General features: G+C 44.7%; 1 protein-coding gene across 3 annotated transcripts in view; it reads left to right on the forward strand.

Moving 5' to 3' along the window:
* LOC109904482 (semaphorin-5B-like) overlaps window positions 1-21199 on the forward strand; it is a 196259-nt gene that overhangs the window by 167852 nt on the left and 7208 nt on the right. For 2 of the 3 annotated variants that reach the window (XM_031797159.1, XM_031797164.1), the window contains exons 18-21: window positions 994-1206; window positions 2972-3142; window positions 6441-6578; window positions 7687-7731. In XM_031797159.1, coding sequence (XP_031653019.1) covers window positions 994-1206; window positions 2972-3142; window positions 6441-6578; window positions 7687-7731 — 567 coding nt within the window. The remainder of the gene's footprint in view (window positions 1-993; window positions 1207-2971; window positions 3143-6440; window positions 6579-7686; window positions 7732-21199) is intronic. The other variant, XM_031797168.1, reaches the window with a different exon arrangement.

Genomic DNA, 21199 nt, shown 5'->3' on the forward strand with positions numbered 1-21199 from the left:
TATGTTAGTGTCTGTTGGTATGTTAGTGTCTGTTGGTATGTTAGTGTCTGTTGGTATGTTAGTGTCTGTTGGTGTGTTGATGTCTGTTGGTGTGTTGGTGTCTGTTGGTGTGTTGGTGTCTGTTAGTGTGTTCATGTCTGTTGGTGTCTTAGTGTCTGTTGGTATGTTAATGTCTGTTGGTATGTTAGTGTCTGTTGGTATGTTAGTGTCTGTTGGTATGTTAATGTCTGTTGGTGTCTGTTGATGTCTGTTGGTGTCTGTTAGTGTGTGGGTCTCCCAGCAGGCACGCTATGCTGCTGGTCACAGTCCGACTCTCCTCTCTTGATGGCAGCTTTAAGCTCTCCGCCCACTGTATTGATTAAATGTAGCTGGCTGACAGTGGCCAGGCTGGCCAGAGTGGGCTGTGTAGGCAGGGTGGGCAGATAGGAGGACAGGAGGACAGGCTCAGAGTGCAGCTGATGAACTGCTTCTGAACAGGAAATACAGTCCAGACTGGACAGGACTGAAGGCTGGCCCCTCTCTCTCTGTCTCTCTCTCTATGTCTGGCCAGGTGGCTCTGTCTGTTGTATATACAGTATATTCAGTTAGTGAGGTCACTGTAAAAATCTTAAACCCTTCCCAACGTGTCACAGTCGAGCCAGACTTACCCAGAATAAGACCAGAGCTGACTTGAGTAAGATATGAATAAAGTAAGACTCCTTCCTCAGAACAGAGAGGAGATGATTTTTCAGTTGTATGACTCTCCATGAAGGCAGGGTTGAATAATCTGAATGACTTCAGAATGGAGAGTGTGTTTCAGTATAAAGAAATCCTGGTCCTATTGATCCCGTGGTATCAGTGATCTTTCGCTTGTATGTGTGAGCTATTCCATACACCTATATAATATACAACGGTAGCATACTACTCTATCTCTATGACCTGTGTAATGTAGAAATGATTCAGTGTATTGAACAGACCAGTAACCTGTGTATTAACCCTTTCCTCTTCTGCTAGCTCTAGTGGAGGACCTCCTGAGGACCCCTGTGGTACGAGTGGCAGGCGCCGACTGGTCGTCATGGGAGACGTGGTCCGCCTGCTCCCAGGACTGTGCCAAAGGGTACCGCACCCGCAAGCGCACCTGTACCACCCCAGAGGGCAAGGCTGCCCCGCCAGCCTGCAGGGGCTCACCCGTGGAGTACCAGGACTGCAACTCTCAGGCCTGCCAAGGTAAAGAGGAAGAAAACATACACACACACACAAACACACGTGCACACATGCACTTGCACACACATACACACACACACACACTACTTCCGTAACTATACATCAATGACCTCCAGTTGTGGTTAGCATAATACACACATTAAAACACACCACCAGGGAGAGAGCTGTTTGCTGATGCTAGTCCTGTAAAGTTATGCCGAGGGGACCATTACTTCCATTAGCTAATGAAACAGAACCAAGGACTCCTTGGTTACAGTAGCTGAGTCTTTGTAGCGTTGAAACTAAAGCTTCTCATCATCCCCTAATCATGCCGTTGGCCTGCTTTAACCAGTAGTAACTCCACCAAGCTCTGCTCTTAACACTCATGTAGATGGGATGTGGACTGGCTATATTCATGTTGTATGGTTGGTGCATCACTGATGATCATCCCTTGAGTGTATCATTTAGTAATGGTCATTGGCTGTGTGTGCCAACCTATTCTCTTATGTCTATATACTCAACTCTTAATTAACCTGACCTAAATGACTCAGTCTGTAATTTATCTCTCTCTCTGTCTGTCTGTCTGATAGTTGGACATTATGTGACTGAGGGAGGGAGGGCGCGTGCTAGAGAGGGAGAGAAGTCCTTGATTGAGAGACAGAAAAAGAGAGAGAGAGAGTGAGGGAGGGAGAGAGAGCGGTCCTTGACTGATAGACAGAGGAAGACAGAGAGGGAGGGAGAGGTACCTGATTTACAGAGGCAGAGCAAGACTGACAGAAAGAGACAGTGAGACCGTGAGACCGAGAGACCGTGAGACCGAGAGACCATGAAATTGACAGATGGAGTGGCAAGGGAGAAGAAAATAGATTTTCACAAGATTGAGAGATGGTAAAGAGTGTTACAGAGAAAGGGCTATAAGGAGAAGACATCTTTATTTTACAAGCCTTCTGTTTGCTCGTTTTCTTGAGAGGCTCTCTCTTTATATTCCTCTTTCCCCAAAATGTCTTTCCCCGTCCCATCACCATGCAGCACTCAGAGGGGCCAGACAGACAGCCAGAGGAGTGTGAGGCAACCAAAGCAGTCAGGTCCCAGTTCACTCTCCCTACTGTCTAATCCACTGAAGTAAATGGAGTTTTCTAGAGCGGGGCGAGGACGGCATTACAGCCCCGGCTCCTCTCACCACTCACCTCCATCTCTCTCTGTCAAACGCATTCTTTACTGTCTCGCTTCCCTCATCGTTCACACTCTCAGCTCAAACACTCTCATTCAGATGGACTTGCTGAAAGTACAATGGGGTGGCAGGTAGCCTAGTGGTTAGAGTGTTGGGACAGTAACCAAAAGGTTGCTGGATTGAATCCCCGAGCTGACAACGTAAAAATCTGTCGTTCTGCCCCTGAACAAGGCAGTTAACCCACTGTTCCCCGGTAGCCGTTATTGTAAATAAGAATTTGTTCTTAACTGACTTGCCTAGTTAATTAAAAACAAATGTGAGTGAAATGACAACACACTTAATATAGCAAGTCTTTATAGAGGGGTTAAGCATAGCAGAGTTATTCTTAGGCATGAAAAGTGCCGTGTAGGGACAATGGACAGCAGTGTCGGTTTTTAAGTAGATAATCTATCTGGTCCTCTGGGTAGACTTTGGTTGTGTTTATTGCAGCTACAAGAGGATAACATTTATTATGTTTATTTTTGCCTAGTTAGTGATGAGAGAGATAGATACCTGACCTTGCTTATATGTTTATGTCTTTGCGTGTGTGTTTGTCTTTTTGTGTGTGTTCCTTTCCAGTGAGTGGAGCCTGGTCGTGTTGGTCGTCCTGGTCTCAGTGTTCAGTGCCCTGTGGTGGAGGGCACTACCAGCGTACCCGCTCCTGTAACAACCCCAGCCCTGGCAACGGAGGAGATATCTGTATTGGTCTACACACTGAGGAAGCGCTGTGCAACACACACACCTGTGATGGTAAGGCACACACACACACACACACACATCACACCCAACACCACCCCAACACATCCATCAGAGTCACAGGCTTCCCTGTCCTTTACATCAGGACGATCATTACCTCTAATCAATACATTACAACTAGTCTATCATGATAATTACTTACTGATCAATACTGTGCCAATCAACACCTTGTTATGTCACTCCAGAGAGGGCTGTGATGGAGTCCCCGGCCTGTCTGCTGCTTTCCTTTTGCAGCCTCAGTGCCAGCCTTGTGGTGGTGCAGACCGGTGGTGTGCCTTTTGGCCCAATATTGTGTGATGATGGGATCTGATACAGTGGGGCAAAAAAGTATTTAGTCAGCCACCAATTGTGCAAGTTCTCCCACTTAAAAAGATGAGAGAGGCCTGTAATTTTCATCATAGGTACACTTCAACTATGATGAGAAATGAGAGAAAAAAATCCAGGAAATCACATTGTTGGATTTTTAATGAATTTATTAGCAAATTATGGTGGAAAATAAATATTTGGTCAATAAGAAAAGTGTATCTCAATACTTTGTTATATACCCTTTGTTGGAAATGACAGTGGTCAAACGTTTTCTGTAAGTCTTCACAAGGTTTTCACACACTGTTGCTGGTATTTTGGCCCATTCCTCCATGCAGATCTCCTCTAGAGCAGTGATGTTTTGGGGCTGTTGCTGGGCAACACGGACTTTCAACTTCCTCCAAAGATTTTCTATGGGGTTGAGATCTGGAGACTGGCTAAGCCACTCCAGGACCTTGAAATGCTTCATACGAAGCCACTCCTTCATTTCCCGGGCGGTGTGTTTGGGATCATTGTCATGCTGAAAGACCCAGCCACGTTTCATCTTCAATGATCTTGCTGATGGAAGGAGGTTTTCACTCAAAATCTCACAATACATGGCCCCATTCATTCTTTCCTTTACACGGATCAGTCGTCCTGGTCTCTTTGCAGAAAAACAGCCCCAAAGCATGATGTTACCACCCCCATGCTTCACAGTAGGTATGGTGTTCTTTGGATGCAACTCAGCATTTTTTGTCCTCCAAACACGACGAGTTGAGAATTGACCAAAAAGTTATATTTTGGTTTCATCTGACCATATGACATTATTATTATAATCTCCTTCTGGATCATCCAAATGCTCTCTAGCAAACTTCAGACAGGCCTGGACATGTACTGGGTCAAGCAGGGGGACACGTCTGGCACTGCAGGGTTTGAGTCCCTGGCGGCGTTGTGTGTTACTGATGGTAGGCTTTGTTACTTTGGTCCCAGCTCTCTGCAGGGGATTCACTAGGTCCCCCCATGTGGTTCTGGGATTTTTGCTCACCGTTCTTGTGTTCATTTTGACCTCACGGGGTGAGATCTTGCGTGGAGCCCCAGATCGAGATTATCAGTGGTCTTGTATGTCTTCCATTTCCTAATAATTGCTCCCACAGTTGATTTCTTCAAACCAAGCTGCTTACCTATTGCAGATTCAGTCTTCCCAGCCTGGTGCAGGTCTACAATTTTGTTTCTGGTGTCCTTTGACAGCTCTTTGGTCTTGGCCATAGTGGAGTTTGGAGTGTGACTGTTTGAGGTTGTGGACAGGTGTCTTTTGTACTGATAACAAGTTCAAACAGGTGCCATTAATACAGGTAACGAGTGGAGGACAGAGGAACCTCTTAAAGAAGAAGTTACAGGTCTGTGAGAGCTAGAAATCTTGCTTGTTTGTAGGTAGACCAAATACTTATTTTCCACCATAATTTACAAATAATTTCATAAAAAATCCTGTCATAGTTGAAGTGTACCTATGATGACAATTACAGGCCTCTCTCATCTTTTTAAGTGTAAGAACTTGCACAATTGGTGGCTGACTAAATACTTTTTTGCCCCACTGTATTTATACTGTATGTGTAACCAGGCCCTCTGCTCTGTGCATCCCTCTGTGTAGTCTCTTCTGCCAATAGGACACTGTCATTCGTATGTGTGATTCTGAGCCAGCTAATCCTGGCCTGGGTAGAAAGTTACTCTCAGACGTGTCTCTGAATAAGCCCACAGCCCTAATGAGACACCATTTCTAAAGAGTTTCTCTTTTGTTTTATCTGATTCCTAATCTATTCTTTATTTCCTGGAATTTGCTAGCCAGTTCAAATATTGCTTCTGTTGCTGCTGCGGCGTGTGGCCGCGTGTGTGTGAAATGCGTTCGAAATGTGTGTGTGTGCCTACCCGGCTGCCTGTGGTTGTGTCCACAGTTTACCATGCTAATGACGTGGCCATTTCATTTGTCTCCGGCTACGGTACATTTACTGACAAGCAGGACATTGGTCATCTATGCACAGATCCCTGCTCACTTCCCGACAGATACAGTGCACCTCCAATTAGCCAAAAGGCCTTGTGTCTGTCAGTCCCCGGACTATCTGATGTCCCTTTCAGAGGTGGCTTGACTAAAGAGATTGTGCTAACTAATAGAGGACAGGTGTGTTTGTGCTTTTGTGTTTGTGTGTGTGTGACTGTTATTACAGTGAATGCTAATAGAGGTGCCTCAGGGTTTTATTTCTGCCATGATCCAATTCTACAGCTCAGACGCATTGGTTTGGTTGAGTGACGTAAATAAATGAATGAAATGAATGAAGCAATTATAGTAAGAGGGCTGGTTTGCTGCGTTATTAAACATAATTGTAATATTATGCAACAGTACGGTGTCCATATTAGGAAAGGCTCAGAGTCACAAGGCCACCAACTCCTTTTAGACTCTGAGCCTGTCCTAATATGGACACCGTACCGTGGGGGTTATATTCTGTTGTTCTACCAACACAAGTTGTGGGAGATCAAAGAGCAGATGGAGCAGCTTCAACAGCCAGTGACTGTGTCTCTGACTGATACGAGAGGTAAACAGAATGGCTGCAGTCATAGAGCCTTATATATGTACAGTTTCTTTGGATTAATGGGTTTTGTCATTATGTGTTGGGAAACTGGGATTGGATCCTTTCTGTTTACTGTATACAAGTGCCTGCCGGCCGGGAAACATGACTTGCACTTGGCTCTGGACACAAAAATCTCGGCTATGCACTAAACAAACTATGGGTTTGCTTACTCAATACAGTTTACCTCACAAACGTTTGGGTCTGTTTGTATATGGCTAAGGTTGTTTGTGGCTGTGCTGTGGTGGGGCTAGTTTGTTTGTTTGACTCATGCTCTTAGGTGGGCATGTTGGGTTCCAGCCATTCTAAGACTGCAGCAGTTACTTCAACTCAGGGTGAGTCCATGATCATTTGCCTGTGTACTGACAGTCACAGTGTGTGTGTGTGTGCAGGCGGCTGGATGGCCTGGTCTCTGTGGTCAGTGTGTAACAATGCAGGGCTGCAGGTACGCAGCAGGGTCTGTGGAGCTCAAGGCTCATCCCCCTGTGTGGGAAACAGCACCGAGCACAGGGACTGCAATGAGATCCCAGGTGAGTCAGACACACCTTCATCATCATTATCATCATTGTTATCATCATCATCATCATCATCATCGTCGTCGTCATCATCATTATGTAACATAGACACACACTGAAATGGGCCGTATCATCACACGCCAGTTTTCCAGAATAAGCCATTTCCTGGTCTAAAAATCATGTTAAATTGAAAGTGCTTTTAAATCCATTCGTGTCCGGGAAACTGCCCCATATACTATCAAACTCCTCCAATCCCCACCAGACAGAGGCCTTGCCCATCTGCTATCTTAATTAGTGTTAATCTCAGTAAATCAGGCTTCTCTGACTGCTCCTCTGATGTCTCTGTCTGTTAAGTCTTCTTCCTTTATTGTTGCTGTAGTCGTAGTGATCTTTCAGGGCCTGGCTGCCAGAGACGAGACAAGATAGACCCACTAGCCCAGAATACCAAGTGAATTAAATCAAGGCTTCTCAAAATTAATATTAATGTGTCACAACACCAAGGATGCATCCCAAATGGCCCCCTATTCCCTATATAGTGCACTACTTTTGACCAGAGCCCTGTGCCCTGATCAAAAGTAGTACACTATATAGGGAATAGGGGTACCATTTGGGATGCAGACCAAATCACATCTAATTTATTGCAATTTTGGATGAGGCGATAGAAATCGTAAGGTCACTGGGATTGCGTGTGACACTGCCTGGGGGAAAATTGCCCCAAATTTAATCATTGGATTGTTGCGTCTCAATTAAAAACACACCCTTCCCTCCCTCTCTCCCACTACCTTCCTGATGAATTAGTGGAAGGCAGACGTGGTTTAACTTTAAATGATTGGCTTTACTTTGATTAAATGATTGGCTCAGGCTACACAACATTCAACATTCAAGACATTTACAACATTCCACTGGAGAAATGATTCATTGATTTGTGTTTCATGATGTTTGTTTGTGCTGTATGTACCGTATACAATATTTCATCTTCCAGTTAAAATGAAAGTCTACTCTGGTGTCTTGGGGTGATTCCAGCTGGTCTGTGGGTGGTAAGAATCTGCATGTGCTGGTAGCTGACTGTGTGTCTGTCTCTGCATGTCTGTCTGTCTGTCTGTGTGTGTGTGTTGTGTTGCAGTGATTCTCCCTGCGTCTGGCTTTGATAAGGACCAGCAATGCGGAGGTAAGTGGATTGACAACTATCTACGTGTGTGCATGTGTGATCGTTTGTGGGGGGGTTGGAGGTAGGGGTGGTGTAGGGATAGAGCGAAATAATTAGTTGTGAAGGCTGCCACTACAGTGCCTTCAGAGAGTATTCATACCCTTTGACTTACTCCACATTTTGTTGTGTTACAGCCTGAATTCAAAATGGATTACATACATCTTTTTCCTCATCAATCTACACACAATACCCCATAATGACAAAGTGAAAACATGTTTTTAGAAATGTTAGCAAATGTATAGCTAATTTACATGTGTATTTTGTAGAAGCAGCTTTGGCAGCGATTACAGCTATGAGTCTTTCTAGGCAAGTCTTAGGGTTGTATCACATTTCAGGTAAGACCCAAATGTAGACTGTATTGAAGTAACAAACAGGAGACAAAGGACTGTGACACATGGATTTACATCTAGACACATGAAAAGTAGGAAGTATACAGAGGCTATGGGACAACAGAGGACGAACAGCAAAGGGGCTAATGATTTTGGAGAAGGGGGGAAAGGTCTCAGCTTCCGAGGGTGTAGCCGCGGGGCTATAGCGGCATGCCAGCACATCCGGCTTAACATCCTTGGGTACCAGGTTGGTGTTGTGGAAGTGAAGTGGCCCGTGCCTTACTGAACCCCTCCCGGAGGTCCTGGTACTCCGCGGGAATGGCACAGAGGTTCGGGGCTATTTCCAAGCACCCACCCAGGAAGACGTCCCGGGGCAGGCAGAAATGATTTCAGGCAATGATCGTGGCAGAACGGGCTCCAGCCCATGATGGCACCAGTAGACCAGTCAATCGAGGGATTGTGTCGCTGGAGCCAAGAGAATCCCAATACCACAAGAACCTGTGGACACTCAATTAGCAGGAATTGGATCGTCTCGCTGTGGTTCCCCGACACTTGTAGGTTGATGGGGGTGGTATGGTGGGTGACCCAGCCTATAGAGTGCCCTTCCAGCACTCTAACATCCATGAGAATGGAGAGGGGTTGAGTGGGGATGTCCAGCACGGACGCCAGGGTAACATCCATAAGACTGAAATTGTCCCCTGCGTCGATGAGTATCTGGAGAGACTTGGACTGGTTTCCCCACAGAAGGGTGGCATGGAGAAGGGGGGCGAGTAAGGGGAGAAGCAACATTATCCTTAAGACCCACCATAATACTCATTCCTACCAATGAGCTAGGTCTCTTGAAGGGACAGGTAGCCACATAATGACCGGCAGTCCCGCAATACAGACAACACTGGGTGTTAAGTCTGCGTACATGTTCGGCTGGAGACAGCCTAGCCCTGCCAAGCTGCATCGGCTCGGGAAGAGGCAAATTGGCTGTCTTCGGAGGCTCTTGGAGGAACTTGGGTAAGCTCGGATCCTCTCTGGGACGAAGACGCCGGGGACTTCCGGAGTTCATCAGATGCAAGGTGGGATCCTTGAGTGAGCGATTGCGACCTTAATCAGACCTCTTCTCACTCCTACTTTCCCGTAGCTGACCATCGATCAGGATGGTTAAAGCGATGAGTGAGTCGAGATCTGTCGGTAGTTCCCGGGCTGCAAGCTCGTCCTTTACTTCCTCTGATAATCCGTGCAGGAACATGTCGAACAGCGCTTCCGGGTTCCAGGCATCCTCCGCTGCTAGCGTGCTGAAATCCACCGCATAGTCTGCCACACTGACGGAGTCCTGCCAAAGCTGGAGAACTTCCAGGCAGCCTCTCTCCCGGACACCGGAGCCTCAAACTTTTCTCACCTCCACCATGAATATCTCCAGACTGAGGCAGACGGTGGATTGTTGCTCACACACCGCCGTGGCCCAGGCGAGTGACCTCCCGAACATCAGCGTAGTAATGTACGCTATCTTCGAGTTGTCCGGGGGGAACGAAGAAGGCTGCTGCTCAAAAACAAGGGAGCACTGGGAGAGAAAGGTCCGGCAGGTTCTGGAATCTCCATCGTAGTGCTCCAGGTGAGGTAAGCGGGGTTCCCGGGACACGGGGTGACTGCGCCGCTTACCAGCCGGGTTACTGTGGGGCTGGGAGGTTACTGTCGTGGTAGGCTGCCTAGTAGGCATCCCATGGAATTGCTCCCGCAAAGCGTTCAATGCTAGGTTGTGACGTTCGGCCACGTCCTGGACCTCTTCCATCAAAGCAACTCTTCATGTCTACCAATGAGGGCCCCTTGGGAGGAGATGGCGTTGCAGAGCTGGTCCAAGTCTGCTGGTCAGTCATGGCCAGTTCGTACGATCACCTTTCAGGTCGGTAATCCAGAGTAGGGGCAAAAGCACAGGACAGCAGGCAGACTCAGGGGCAGGCAGAGTGTTCAGGCAGGCGGGCTCAGCGTCAGGACAGGCAAGGGTCAAAACCAGGAGGACGAGAAAAAGAGACTGGGAAAAAACAGAAGCTGAGGCAAAACGCTGGTTGACTTAAACAAACAAGACGAACTGGCAACAGACAGAGAACACAGGTATAAGTACCCAGGGGATAATGGGAAAGATGAGTGACACTTGGAGGGGGGTGGAGACAAGCACAAGGACAAGTGAAACAGATCAGGGTGTGACAGGGTTGAATATTTTGCTGGTATTTAAGTGTCATTCAAAATGATTATAAAGCATATAAATATGTCTGGTATAACCTGATGCTACCTGAGCCTAATGAGCCATATACAGTATTAAATACATTTTATGGGCCAATACATATGAGCCAATACATAATGTGCAGTACATATATACTGCACATTATGCACGACAGAAAAACATAAACGGCCATAGATGTAGCTAGCTATATGTTCTCTTGGTTAAATAAATGAAACTAGCTCCAGTAGGCTAATCTTTTTCAGTGTTTACTGTATTGCTGTATTGTATAATACTGTATTATATGGAGTGGAATTATGCACATCGTTCAAACCATGATAAAGCAGAAGAGAACATACGATTCTGGTGCAGCACATGCGGCCAACAAAGTAGTATAGGCTAGGGAATTAGATTATTATTATTTTTTTTTAAATGGGGCCTATTTGTGTAGTTACTTGGCTGATTCATATATACCTTTCATAATATTTATCTTAATGTTATTAGCCTACCTCTTCTTTCTCTCTCTCTATTGTTGCTTTAATCCTTCCTCGCTTTCAACAGTTAAATGAAACAAGTTTAGTTCTCCTTATCTTCATCATTCTAATGTCATCCTTGAATAATATAGGACTAGAATAGAAGCAGAAGGCTGTCACTTCTCTTAATGAAGATTGAATGGTTATGGGTCTGAATAAATAACTGCTAAAGCCAACCACCATTGCACGTTCACTCTTCTATTCACTCTGTTGTTTAACATTCAGCAAAAAAGAGCTTGCGTCCCTCTTCGAATAGTCTATTGCTATAAGAATTGCTAAAACAATTATGTCCAGCAAGCCATTCTAGTCTAGCTTTTCCTGCATGGGACTCCAAGAGCTAAGGAGTGTTTTTTAAGGAGAGAGGCCAGTGGCGCACGGGTGCTTGCGTATTGCGCAAGAGACAGAGGCTATAAGTTAGATGCTTATTATGCATAACCCATCATTAATTAGCTAAATATAAGGCTAATACTGCATTGAATGTATTACCTGAAAGAGGCTAGAACATATATACAGTGTATTCGGAAAGTATTCAGACCCCTTCCCTTTTTCCACATTTTGTTACGTTACAGCCTTATTCTAAAATTGATTTAATTAAAAATGTTCTTCACCAGTCTACACACAATATGTAACGGTTCTCTTTTGGTGAAGGAGAGTCGGACCAAAATGCAGCGTTGTGATGATTCATGTTATTTTAATAAAGGAAAACCTATACATGAAAAACTACCAAAATAAAGAAAATGTGAAAACCGAAACAGTCCTATCTGGTGCAAACACAGAGACAGGAACAATCACCCACAAACACACAGTGAAACCCAGGCTACCTAAATATGGTTCCCAATCAGAGACAATGACTAACACCTGCCTCTGATTGAGAACCATATCAGGCCAGACATAGAAAATAGACAAACTAGACATGAAACATAGAATGCCCACTCAGCTCACACCCTGACCAACCTAAACAATATACAAAGTAAACTATGGTCAGGGTGTGACACAATACCCCATAATGACAAAGCAAAAACAGGTTTTTAGACATTTTTGCAAATGTATTAAAAATAAAAAACAGATACCTTATTTACATAACTATTCAGACCCTTTGCTATGAGACTTGAAAATGAGCTCAGGTGCATCTTGTCTCCATTGATCATCCTTGAGATGTTTCTACAACTTCATTGGAGTCCAACTGTGGTAAATTCAGTCCTCTGTAAACTGGTCATCTCTGTATACCTGTCGCAAGACCCACTGGTTGATGCTTATTTATAAAACCCTCTTAGGCCTCACTTCCCCCTATCTGAGAAATCTACTGCAGCCCTCATCCTCCACATACAACACCCGTACTTCCAGTCACATTCTGTTAAAGGTCCCCAAAGCACACGCATCCCTGGGTCGCTCCTCTTTTCAGTTCGCTGTAGCTAGCGACTGGAACGAGCTGCAACAAACACTCAAACGGGATAGTTTTATCTCAATCTCTTCATTCAAAGACTCAATCATGGAAATCTTACTGACAGTTGTGGCTGCTTCATGTGATGTATTGTTGTCTCTACCTTCTTGCCCTTTGTGCTGTTATCTGTGTCCATTAATGTTTATGCCATGTTTTATGTTGCTACCATGTTGTTATTATGTTGTGTTGCTACCATGCTGTGTTGTCATGTGTTGCTGCCTTGCTGTGTTGTTGTCTTAGGTCTCTCTTTATGTAGTGTTGTGTTGTCTCTCTTGTTGTGATGTGTCTTTTGTCCTATATTTATATTGTATTTATTTTTAATCCCAGGCCCCAGTCCCCGCAGGAGGCCTTTTGCTTTTTGGTAGGCCATCATTGTAAATAAGAATATGTTCTTAACTGACTTGCCTAGTTAAATAAAGGTTAAATAAATACAAATATTATTTGGAAAGGCACACACCTGTCTATAAAAGGTTTCACAGTTGACAGTGCATGTCAGAGCAAAAACCAAGCTATGAGTTCAAAAGAATTGTACATAGAGCTCAGAGACAGGATTGTGCAGCATTGAATGTCCCCAAGAACGTAGTGGTCTCAATCATTCTTAAATGGAAGATGTTTGGAACCATCAAGACTCTTCCTAGAGCTGGCTGCCCGGCCAAACTGAGCAATCAGGAGAGAAGGGCCTTGGTCAGGGAGGTAAACAAGAATCCGATGGTCACTCTGACAGAGCTCCAGATTTCCTCTGTGTAGATGGGAGAATCTTCCAGAAGGACAACCATCTCTGCAACACTCCACTAATCAGGCCTATATGGTAGAGTGGCCAGACTGAAGCCACTCCTCATAAAAGGCACATGACAGCCCGCTTGGATTAAAAGACTGCGAGAGAGTGCCCGCATGTGCACTGATTTAAAGCAATGATATTGGAGTGATAGGCTGTTTTAAAACTCTGCAGCTGCAAAAAATATATATATATATCTTTACAATTACAAAACACGGTGACCCTCGAAAGCCAGATGGAGATGGGTAAATTAAACGCTCATTCTGGCTTTATGTGACTACCCCATAGACTATTTTGCAGAAAATGTAGGCCTACAGTACCTGTCACAAGAGAGAAAGTTACCCTGATGAGATGATATTGTAGGTCTACATGCATTGTGAACTGAGCTCCATACTGAGGTGGGCTGTCTGTCCCCACCCTGAGCATTGATGATTCATCATGCAGAGGCAGTAGAGAAGACAGATTTAGACATCACATATTATTTAACGCTTCCATTTCACATAATGCTGTTCATTTAAAGAATTTATTATAATTTACCGGTTTCTCACAGTTCTTTATCCCGGGAAAAGTGAGTCGTTTTGGGCAGTAAATATCGGTAACCGAGTTCCCGCAATTCAACCCTAGTAAAGTATAAGAGCTTTCCACACACACCTGGATTGTGCAACATTTGTCCATTATTCTTTTCAAAATTCTTAAAGTTGGTAGTGACGCAACTTAGGAAATGGCTGCCTAGTTTATCGTACTGCACATCGGTTGGGTATTCCCCCCCTCCCCTAAATTCAAGTATTTACTCTGAGGATTATAATAATTTACGCAAAATGGAAAAGGGGAAAATAGGAAAAGGTCACGGAGCTACAACAACAACCCGTAACAAGACAGCAGAAGATATAATCGTCGATGAACCCGAGATGGCTAATGCTAGCGCAAATAAGATAGCAGCCGCAAAAGAGCCCTCATTTCGTGAGTTGATGAAGGAGGAATTGCGCGAGGTCGCTCACAGGTTTACGAGAGGAACTTCGAGAAGATGTAAGAAAATAACTAAATTAGCTCAAGAAGGACATTAACCAGAAACTGGAAGAAAACAAATGAGAACTTCACAGCATATCTACAAGAATGGGGGATGTAGAACAGCACATTGGGGAAACGGACACATGGAACTCCGCAGTCAAGGAAATACTTGAACAGTCACTGAATCGCCAACACGCACTACAGGCAAAAGTGACAGAACTCGAAGGTTTCTCACGTCAAAACAACATTAGACTTTATAACATAGTAGAGGGCGCAGAAAAAGACTCTATGCCCAACTTCGTGGAGGGTCTATTCAAGGGCATACTTGAAGACGACACTGACCTGGGAATCGAGAGAGCACACCGAGCCCTGGCCTCAAAACCCCCCAGCGGCGCCCCACCAAAAATGCGGGTATTTCTGGAAAATGGCCCGGTTACATACGAGCATGCAGACGAGGTAGCTGAAGTCAAGGGGCTTCCCAGTGGAGTATACCGCCAGGAGAAAGGCGACATCACCAGCGGAAAGACTCGAGCAAGATCTCCCATGGATCACTGTTGACAAGCAGGGTCATGGAGAAAGAGGGAAACCATCTCGGCGAGAGGACGTTCACATCCGATAGAGACTCAGGCATTTCCCATGGGAAGATGTAAGACACTGAATCGGATTTAACAGAATTAATAGTTACCGCTGTTAAGACTTTGAGTTGTTACGGTTGACATTACAATAGGGCAAATATATACCATATTTTCTCCCAATGCTGAACAAGGGTGAGTAGCGAAAAGCATGTGTTCTTTACGAACACACTAAGTAGCGTCACGTTAATAACATATATATTAGCTAAGGATTAATGACACATTGACAACGGGGCGACAGAAGGGCATATCAAGGGGAGGATTAATGATATGCACGCATGACCGATTATAGTTTTCACTTGTAATTAACCGATGTGTATAAGTGACGAAATAGCCGCCCTTATTATTTTTGGTTCCACCAGGTCTTGTTTGTGACTACGTCACGCATTTTCATATCTGAGCGAGGGGCCCATCCTGCGGACAGGCTCATCCCCTCAAACCCCAGAGGCAAGAGACAGTCCTCTGACATGGGAGTCCAAATACCAAAGTATTTTCCCACTTTGGTTTACTTTATTATTGTTCTTGATTTTTCGTAAATTTTTAGGTTCATGATAAGCAGGCAGATATGGTGCACAGTTTTTATTTATTTATATCGATGCATGTAATGACGTTCGTCTGTAGAAGGAGAAGCGGACCGAAATGCAGCGTGGTGCTTACTCATGTTCTTTAATGAGAAATGAACACGAACAATACAAAACAACAAACGGAACGTGAAAACCTATACAGCCTATCTTGTGACAACAAACACAGAGACAGGAACAATCACCCACAAACACACAGTGAAACCCGGGCTACCTAAATATGGTTCCCAATCAGAGACAACAATAATCACCTGACTCTGATTGAGAACCGCCTCAGGCAGCCATAGACTTTCCTAGACAACCCTACTCAGCCACAATCCCAATACCTACTAAAACCCCAATACAAAAACACACCACAAACTAAACCCATGTCACACCCTGGCCTGACCAAATAAATAAAAAAAACACAAAATACTAAGACCAAGGCGTGACAGAACCCCCCCCCCCCCCCCCCCCAAAGGTGTGGACTCCCGGCCCGCACACCTAAACCCATAGGGGAGGGTCCGGGTGGGCGTCTGTCCACGGTGGCGGCTCCGGCTCGGGACGTGGACCCCACTCCAACCAAGTCTTAGTCCCCCTGTAACGCGTCCTTTGATTGGCGACCCTCGCCGCCGACCTTGGCCTAATAACCCTCACCAAGGACCCCACTGAACTGAGGGGCAGCTCGGGACTGAGGGGAAGCTCGGGACTGAGGGGAAGCTCGGGACTGAGGGGAAGCTCGGGACTGAGGGGTAGCTCGGGACTGAGGGGTAGCTCAGCACTGAGGGGAAGCTCAGCATTGAGGGGAAGCTCAGCACTGAGGGGAATCTCAGCACTGAGGGGAAGCTCAGCACTGAGGGGAAGCTCAGCACTGAGGGGAAGCCCAGTACTGAGAGGAAGCCCAGTACTGAGAGGAAGCCCAGTACTGAGAGGAAGCCCAGTACTGAGAGGAAGCTCAGGCAGGTAGTAGGCTCTGGCAGATCCTGGCTAGCTGGTGGTTCTGGCAGATCCTGGCTGACTGGCGAATCCTGGCTGACTGGCGGATCTGGAAGATCCTGGCAGACTGGCGGATCTGGAAGATCATGGCTGACTGGCAGATCTGGAAGATCATGGCTGACTGGCGGATCCTGGCTGACTGGTGGCTCTGGCTTCTCTGGCTGCTCCATGCAGACTGACAGCTCTGGCTGATCCATGCAGACTGGCAGCTCTGGCTGCTCCGTGCAGACTGGCAGCTCTGGCTGCTCCATGCAGACTGGCAGCTCTGGCTGCTCCATGCAGACTGGCAGCTCTGGCTGCTCCATACAGACTGGCTGCTCCATGCAGACTGGAAGCTCTATGCAGACTGGCAGCTCTGGCTGCTCCATGCAGACTGGCTGCTCCATGCATACTGGCAGCTCTGGCTGCTCCATGCAGACTGGCAGCTCTGGCTGCTCCATGCAGACTGACAGCTCTGGCTGATCCATGCAGACTGGCAGCTATGGCTGCTCCATGCAGACTGGCATCTCTGGCTGCTCCATGCAGACTGACAGCTCTGGCTGCTCCATGCAGGCTGACAGCTCTGGCTGCTCCATGCAGACTGGCAGCTCTGGCTGCGCTGAACAGGCAGGAGACTCCAGCAGCGCTGTAGAGAAGGAAGGCTCTGGCAGCGCTGAACAGGCAGGAGACTCCGGCAGCGCAGGAGAGGAGGAAGGCTCTGGCTGCGCTAAACAGGCCGGAGACTCCGGCAGCGCAGGAGAGGAGGAAGGCTCTGGCTGCGCTGAACAGGCGGGAGGCTCCGGTTGCGCAGGAGAGGAGGAAGGCTCTGGCAGCGCTAAACAGGCGGGAGACTCCGACAGCACTGGAGAGGAGAAAGGCTCTGGCATCGCTGAACAGGCGAGGCGCACTGAAGGCCTGGTGCGTGGTGCTGGCACTGGTGGTACTGGGCCGAGGACACGCACAGGAAGCCTGGTCAACACAAAGACCATCTTATATTACGAGAGATTCAAAAGGTAAAACAGGAAATTGACCAGATTTATAGAGAAGAAGTAGAGAAAAAGCTTAGGTTCCTGAAACAACGATATTATGAAGCAGGCTCAAAGGCAACCAAATTACTAGCATGGAGACTCAGGAAACAACAAGCACAGAATACCATTTTCAAAATAAAAGACCCCAAAACAAAAAAGATCACATGCAAATTAGATGAAATACAGAATGCATTTGAATCATGTTACACAAATCTGTACAAGCAACCAGAGAAGGCAGATGCACAGACAATAGAGCACTTTTTGAACTCACTTGATCTCCCCTCAATTGGGACAGAGCAAAATGATAGACTAACTTTAGAAATATCCACCGAAGAAATTAATAAAGCAATATCTCAACAAAAAGTCAACAAAAGTCTCCAGGCACTGATGGCTTCCCTTCAGAATGGTTCAAGACCTTCAGAGAACAATTAGCACCTCTACTTAAGGCTTGTTTTAACTGGACTCTGAGGGAGGGGGTTCTCCCACCGTCATGGAGCGAGGCCATCATATCAGTAATCCCAAAAGAGGGTAAAGATAAGAAAGAATGCAGTTCATATAGACCTATCGCAATTCTTAACACATGGAGAACATAATCCCAGAATTGATTGACGGAGATCAAACTGGTTTCATACAAAATAGGCAGACACAGGACAATATAAGGAGAACACTACATGTCATGGACCACATTACTCAGAATAAGACAAGTGCAATATTAATCAGCCTAGATGCAGAAAAGACATTTGATTCAGTGGGATGGGATTACCTATTCCAAGTTATGGAAAGATTTGGTTTCAACAAAGAAGTGATACAGTGCATCAAAACACTGTATTCGTGTCCGACCGTTAGAATGAAGATAAATGGACATTTGACACGAAAGATAAAATTAGAGCGAGGGGCAAGACAAGGCTGTAATTTTTCACCCACACTCTTCTCCTTGTACCTCGAACCATTAGCTCAGGTAATAAGACAGGACCCAACCTTAGAGGGAATAACAATAAGAGGCAGTGAACATAAGATATGCATGTATGCTGATGACGTTCTGTTATTCCTTAAAGACCCAGGCTCAAGTGTACCTAGATTGATGGATGATTTACAAACATTTGGAACATATTCAGGGCATGTGCTCAACGTACACAAGACCCAAGCCCTAGTTTATAATTATACCCCACAGGAAGAGCTTAAGAGTAGGTATAACTTCACCTGGACCTCTTCATCCATTAAATATCTGGGAGTAAACTTACCAAAAGATGCACCCAAACTTTATGACATGAATTACGATCACATCAACAAGAAAATATATGATGACCTGGACAGGTGGAATTCACTTCCCTTAGATCTTAGTAGTAGAATTGAAACAATCCAAATGAACATCCTGCCAAGTTTACTGTATTTGTTCCAATCACTGCCCATAGAAATCACGCCTAAACAGTTTAGGGAATGGGATAAACGGATATCAAGGTTTATCTGGAACAGTAAGAGACCAAGAACTAGATATACAACATTACAGTTACCAACAAACTGTAGGGGTATGGCCTTACCAAACCTAAAAGATTATTAAGTGTTAGCCCAATTGAGACCTCTGGTGTGTTGGTGCAATTCAGAATACGAATCCAAATGGAAAGACATCGAGACTACTTTGACAGAGATACCCATACTGTCAGTTTTGGGAAATAATGACATGGTAAAAGAAATATACAATAGACAAAATCAGTGGATTCATTTCTCTCTGAAGACATGGTTTAGGGTAGTTAAGCAAAATAATTTAGACAGAGAGATCAAACTGCTGAGTTGGCCTGCATATGACCCCAGCTTCATCCCTGCAACTCAGGACAGCAGGTTTAAACAATGGACGCAGAAAGGCATCACATCATTCAGTACAATTATAAGGAATGGGAACCTAGATAACTTCCAGGACCTAACTAAAAAACATGGCTTGGATAAACAAGATTTTTACAGATACCTACAAGTTCGACACTATTTCTTAAGGGAGATAAAGGTGACTGAACCTCGAGCACCTCCAAAATTAATCCAAGTATTCACTAACGCATACAACTTGGGGAGTAACAAAAAAACGATTTCAAATCTCTACTTGGGTATTCAATCCTCAAAGAAACATTCTACAAATTATATAAAAAATAAATGGGAGGAGGAACTTAACATTGAAATAACTGATGAAACATGGTTGAACATATTAGAGACTCAACAAAGCTCCACCAACTCAAGGTCACTGGGGAGAAATAAGATCTAACATTGGAAAAATAATGTGATTTGACATAGAACAAACATTAATTTCTTTGTACATGGGTGAAATACCTGATAACTTACACAATAGAGAAAAGTACCTCTTGAAGGTCCTTCTGGCAGCCAGTAAAAAGGCTATCACTAGGAAATGGCTACAAAAAGACCCTCCCACAGTGACACAATGGATAGACATTGTAGAAGAAATACACCACATGGAGCGTATGACATTTGCTTTAAGAACTCAACAGGAGAGAGGTCAAGAATACTGGGAAAAATGGGTTTCGTACATGGAAAAGGTCTAATTCAAAGATGTCCATGTAACTGATATGATGATGAAGGTATGAAGTGCACTGTAACTGCCAGATCATTTCTTTCCTTCTTTTATTTGTACTTTCTTTGTGTTCCGACAATAAAAACGAAGTATAAAAATATTTAAAAAATCTCAAAGTTCTGTCAAATTGGTTGCTGATCATTGCTAGACAACCATTTTCAGGTCTTGCCATAGATTTTCAAGTAAATCTCAGTCAAAATTGTTAATCGGCCACTCAGGAACATTGTCTAGCACTGTCGTCTTGGTAAGCAAATCCAGTGTAGATTTGGCCTTGTGTTTTAGGTTATTGCCCTGCTGAAAGGTGAATACATCTCCCAGTGGAAAGCAGACTGAACTAGCTTTTTCTATAGGATTTTGACTGTGTTCATAGCTCCATTCGGTTTCTTATTTATCCTGAAAAAAAAAACCGGTCCTTAACAATTACAAGCATACCCATAACATGATGCAGTCATCACTTTGCTTGAAAATATGGAGTGGTACTCAGTAATATCTTGTATTGGATTTGCCATAAACATAACACTTTGCATTCAAGACCAAAGTTAATTGCTTTGCTACATTTTTTGCAGTATTACTTCAGGGTGGGGGAGCTGTGAAAAAAGAGACGGCTATCGGTCCACTAATACAGGACTCGTAAAGGCCCAGTGCACTACTTTTGTGAAAAAATACAAAAATAAATGTCCTCGCGACAGACTGAAATATTTGTCGGCTAGTACAGGACTTTTGTGAAAAAGCACCCTCAGTTCCCCTACTTCCCACCGCTATGCAAACAGGGTGCATGTTTTGGAATATTTCTTATTCTGTATTGTTCAGTAATTACAATGTTGTTGATCCACCCTCAGTTTTCTCCTATAACAACCATTCAACTCTGTAACTGTTTTAAAGTCATCATTTGGCTCATGGTGAAATCCCTGAGCGGTTTCCTTCCTATCTAGTAATGGAGTTTGGAAGGACGCCTGTATCTTTGTAGTGAATGGGTGTATTGACACACCATCCAAAGTGTAATTAATAACTTCACCATGCTCAAAGGAATATTACATTTTTCACCCATCTACCAATAAGTGCCCTTCTTTGTGAGGCATTGAAAAACCTCCCTGGTCTTTGTGGTTGAATCTGTGTTTGAAATTCACTGCTTGGCTGAGGGACCTTACAGATAATTCTATGTGTGGGGTACAGAGATGAGGTAGTCATTCAAAAATCATGTTAAACACTATTATTACACGATTGAGTGGATGCAACTTATTATGTGACTTGTTTAAGCAAATGTTTTTATTTAGGCTTGCCATAACAAAGGGGTTGAATACTTATTGACTCAAGATGTTTCAGCTTTTCATGTTGAATAAAAAATACATTATGGGTTATTGTGTTTAGGC

This window comes from Oncorhynchus kisutch, linkage group LG2 (genome assembly GCF_002021735.2).
Source record: "Oncorhynchus kisutch isolate 150728-3 linkage group LG2, Okis_V2, whole genome shotgun sequence".
NCBI classification, from domain to species: domain Eukaryota; kingdom Metazoa; phylum Chordata; class Actinopteri; order Salmoniformes; family Salmonidae; genus Oncorhynchus; species Oncorhynchus kisutch.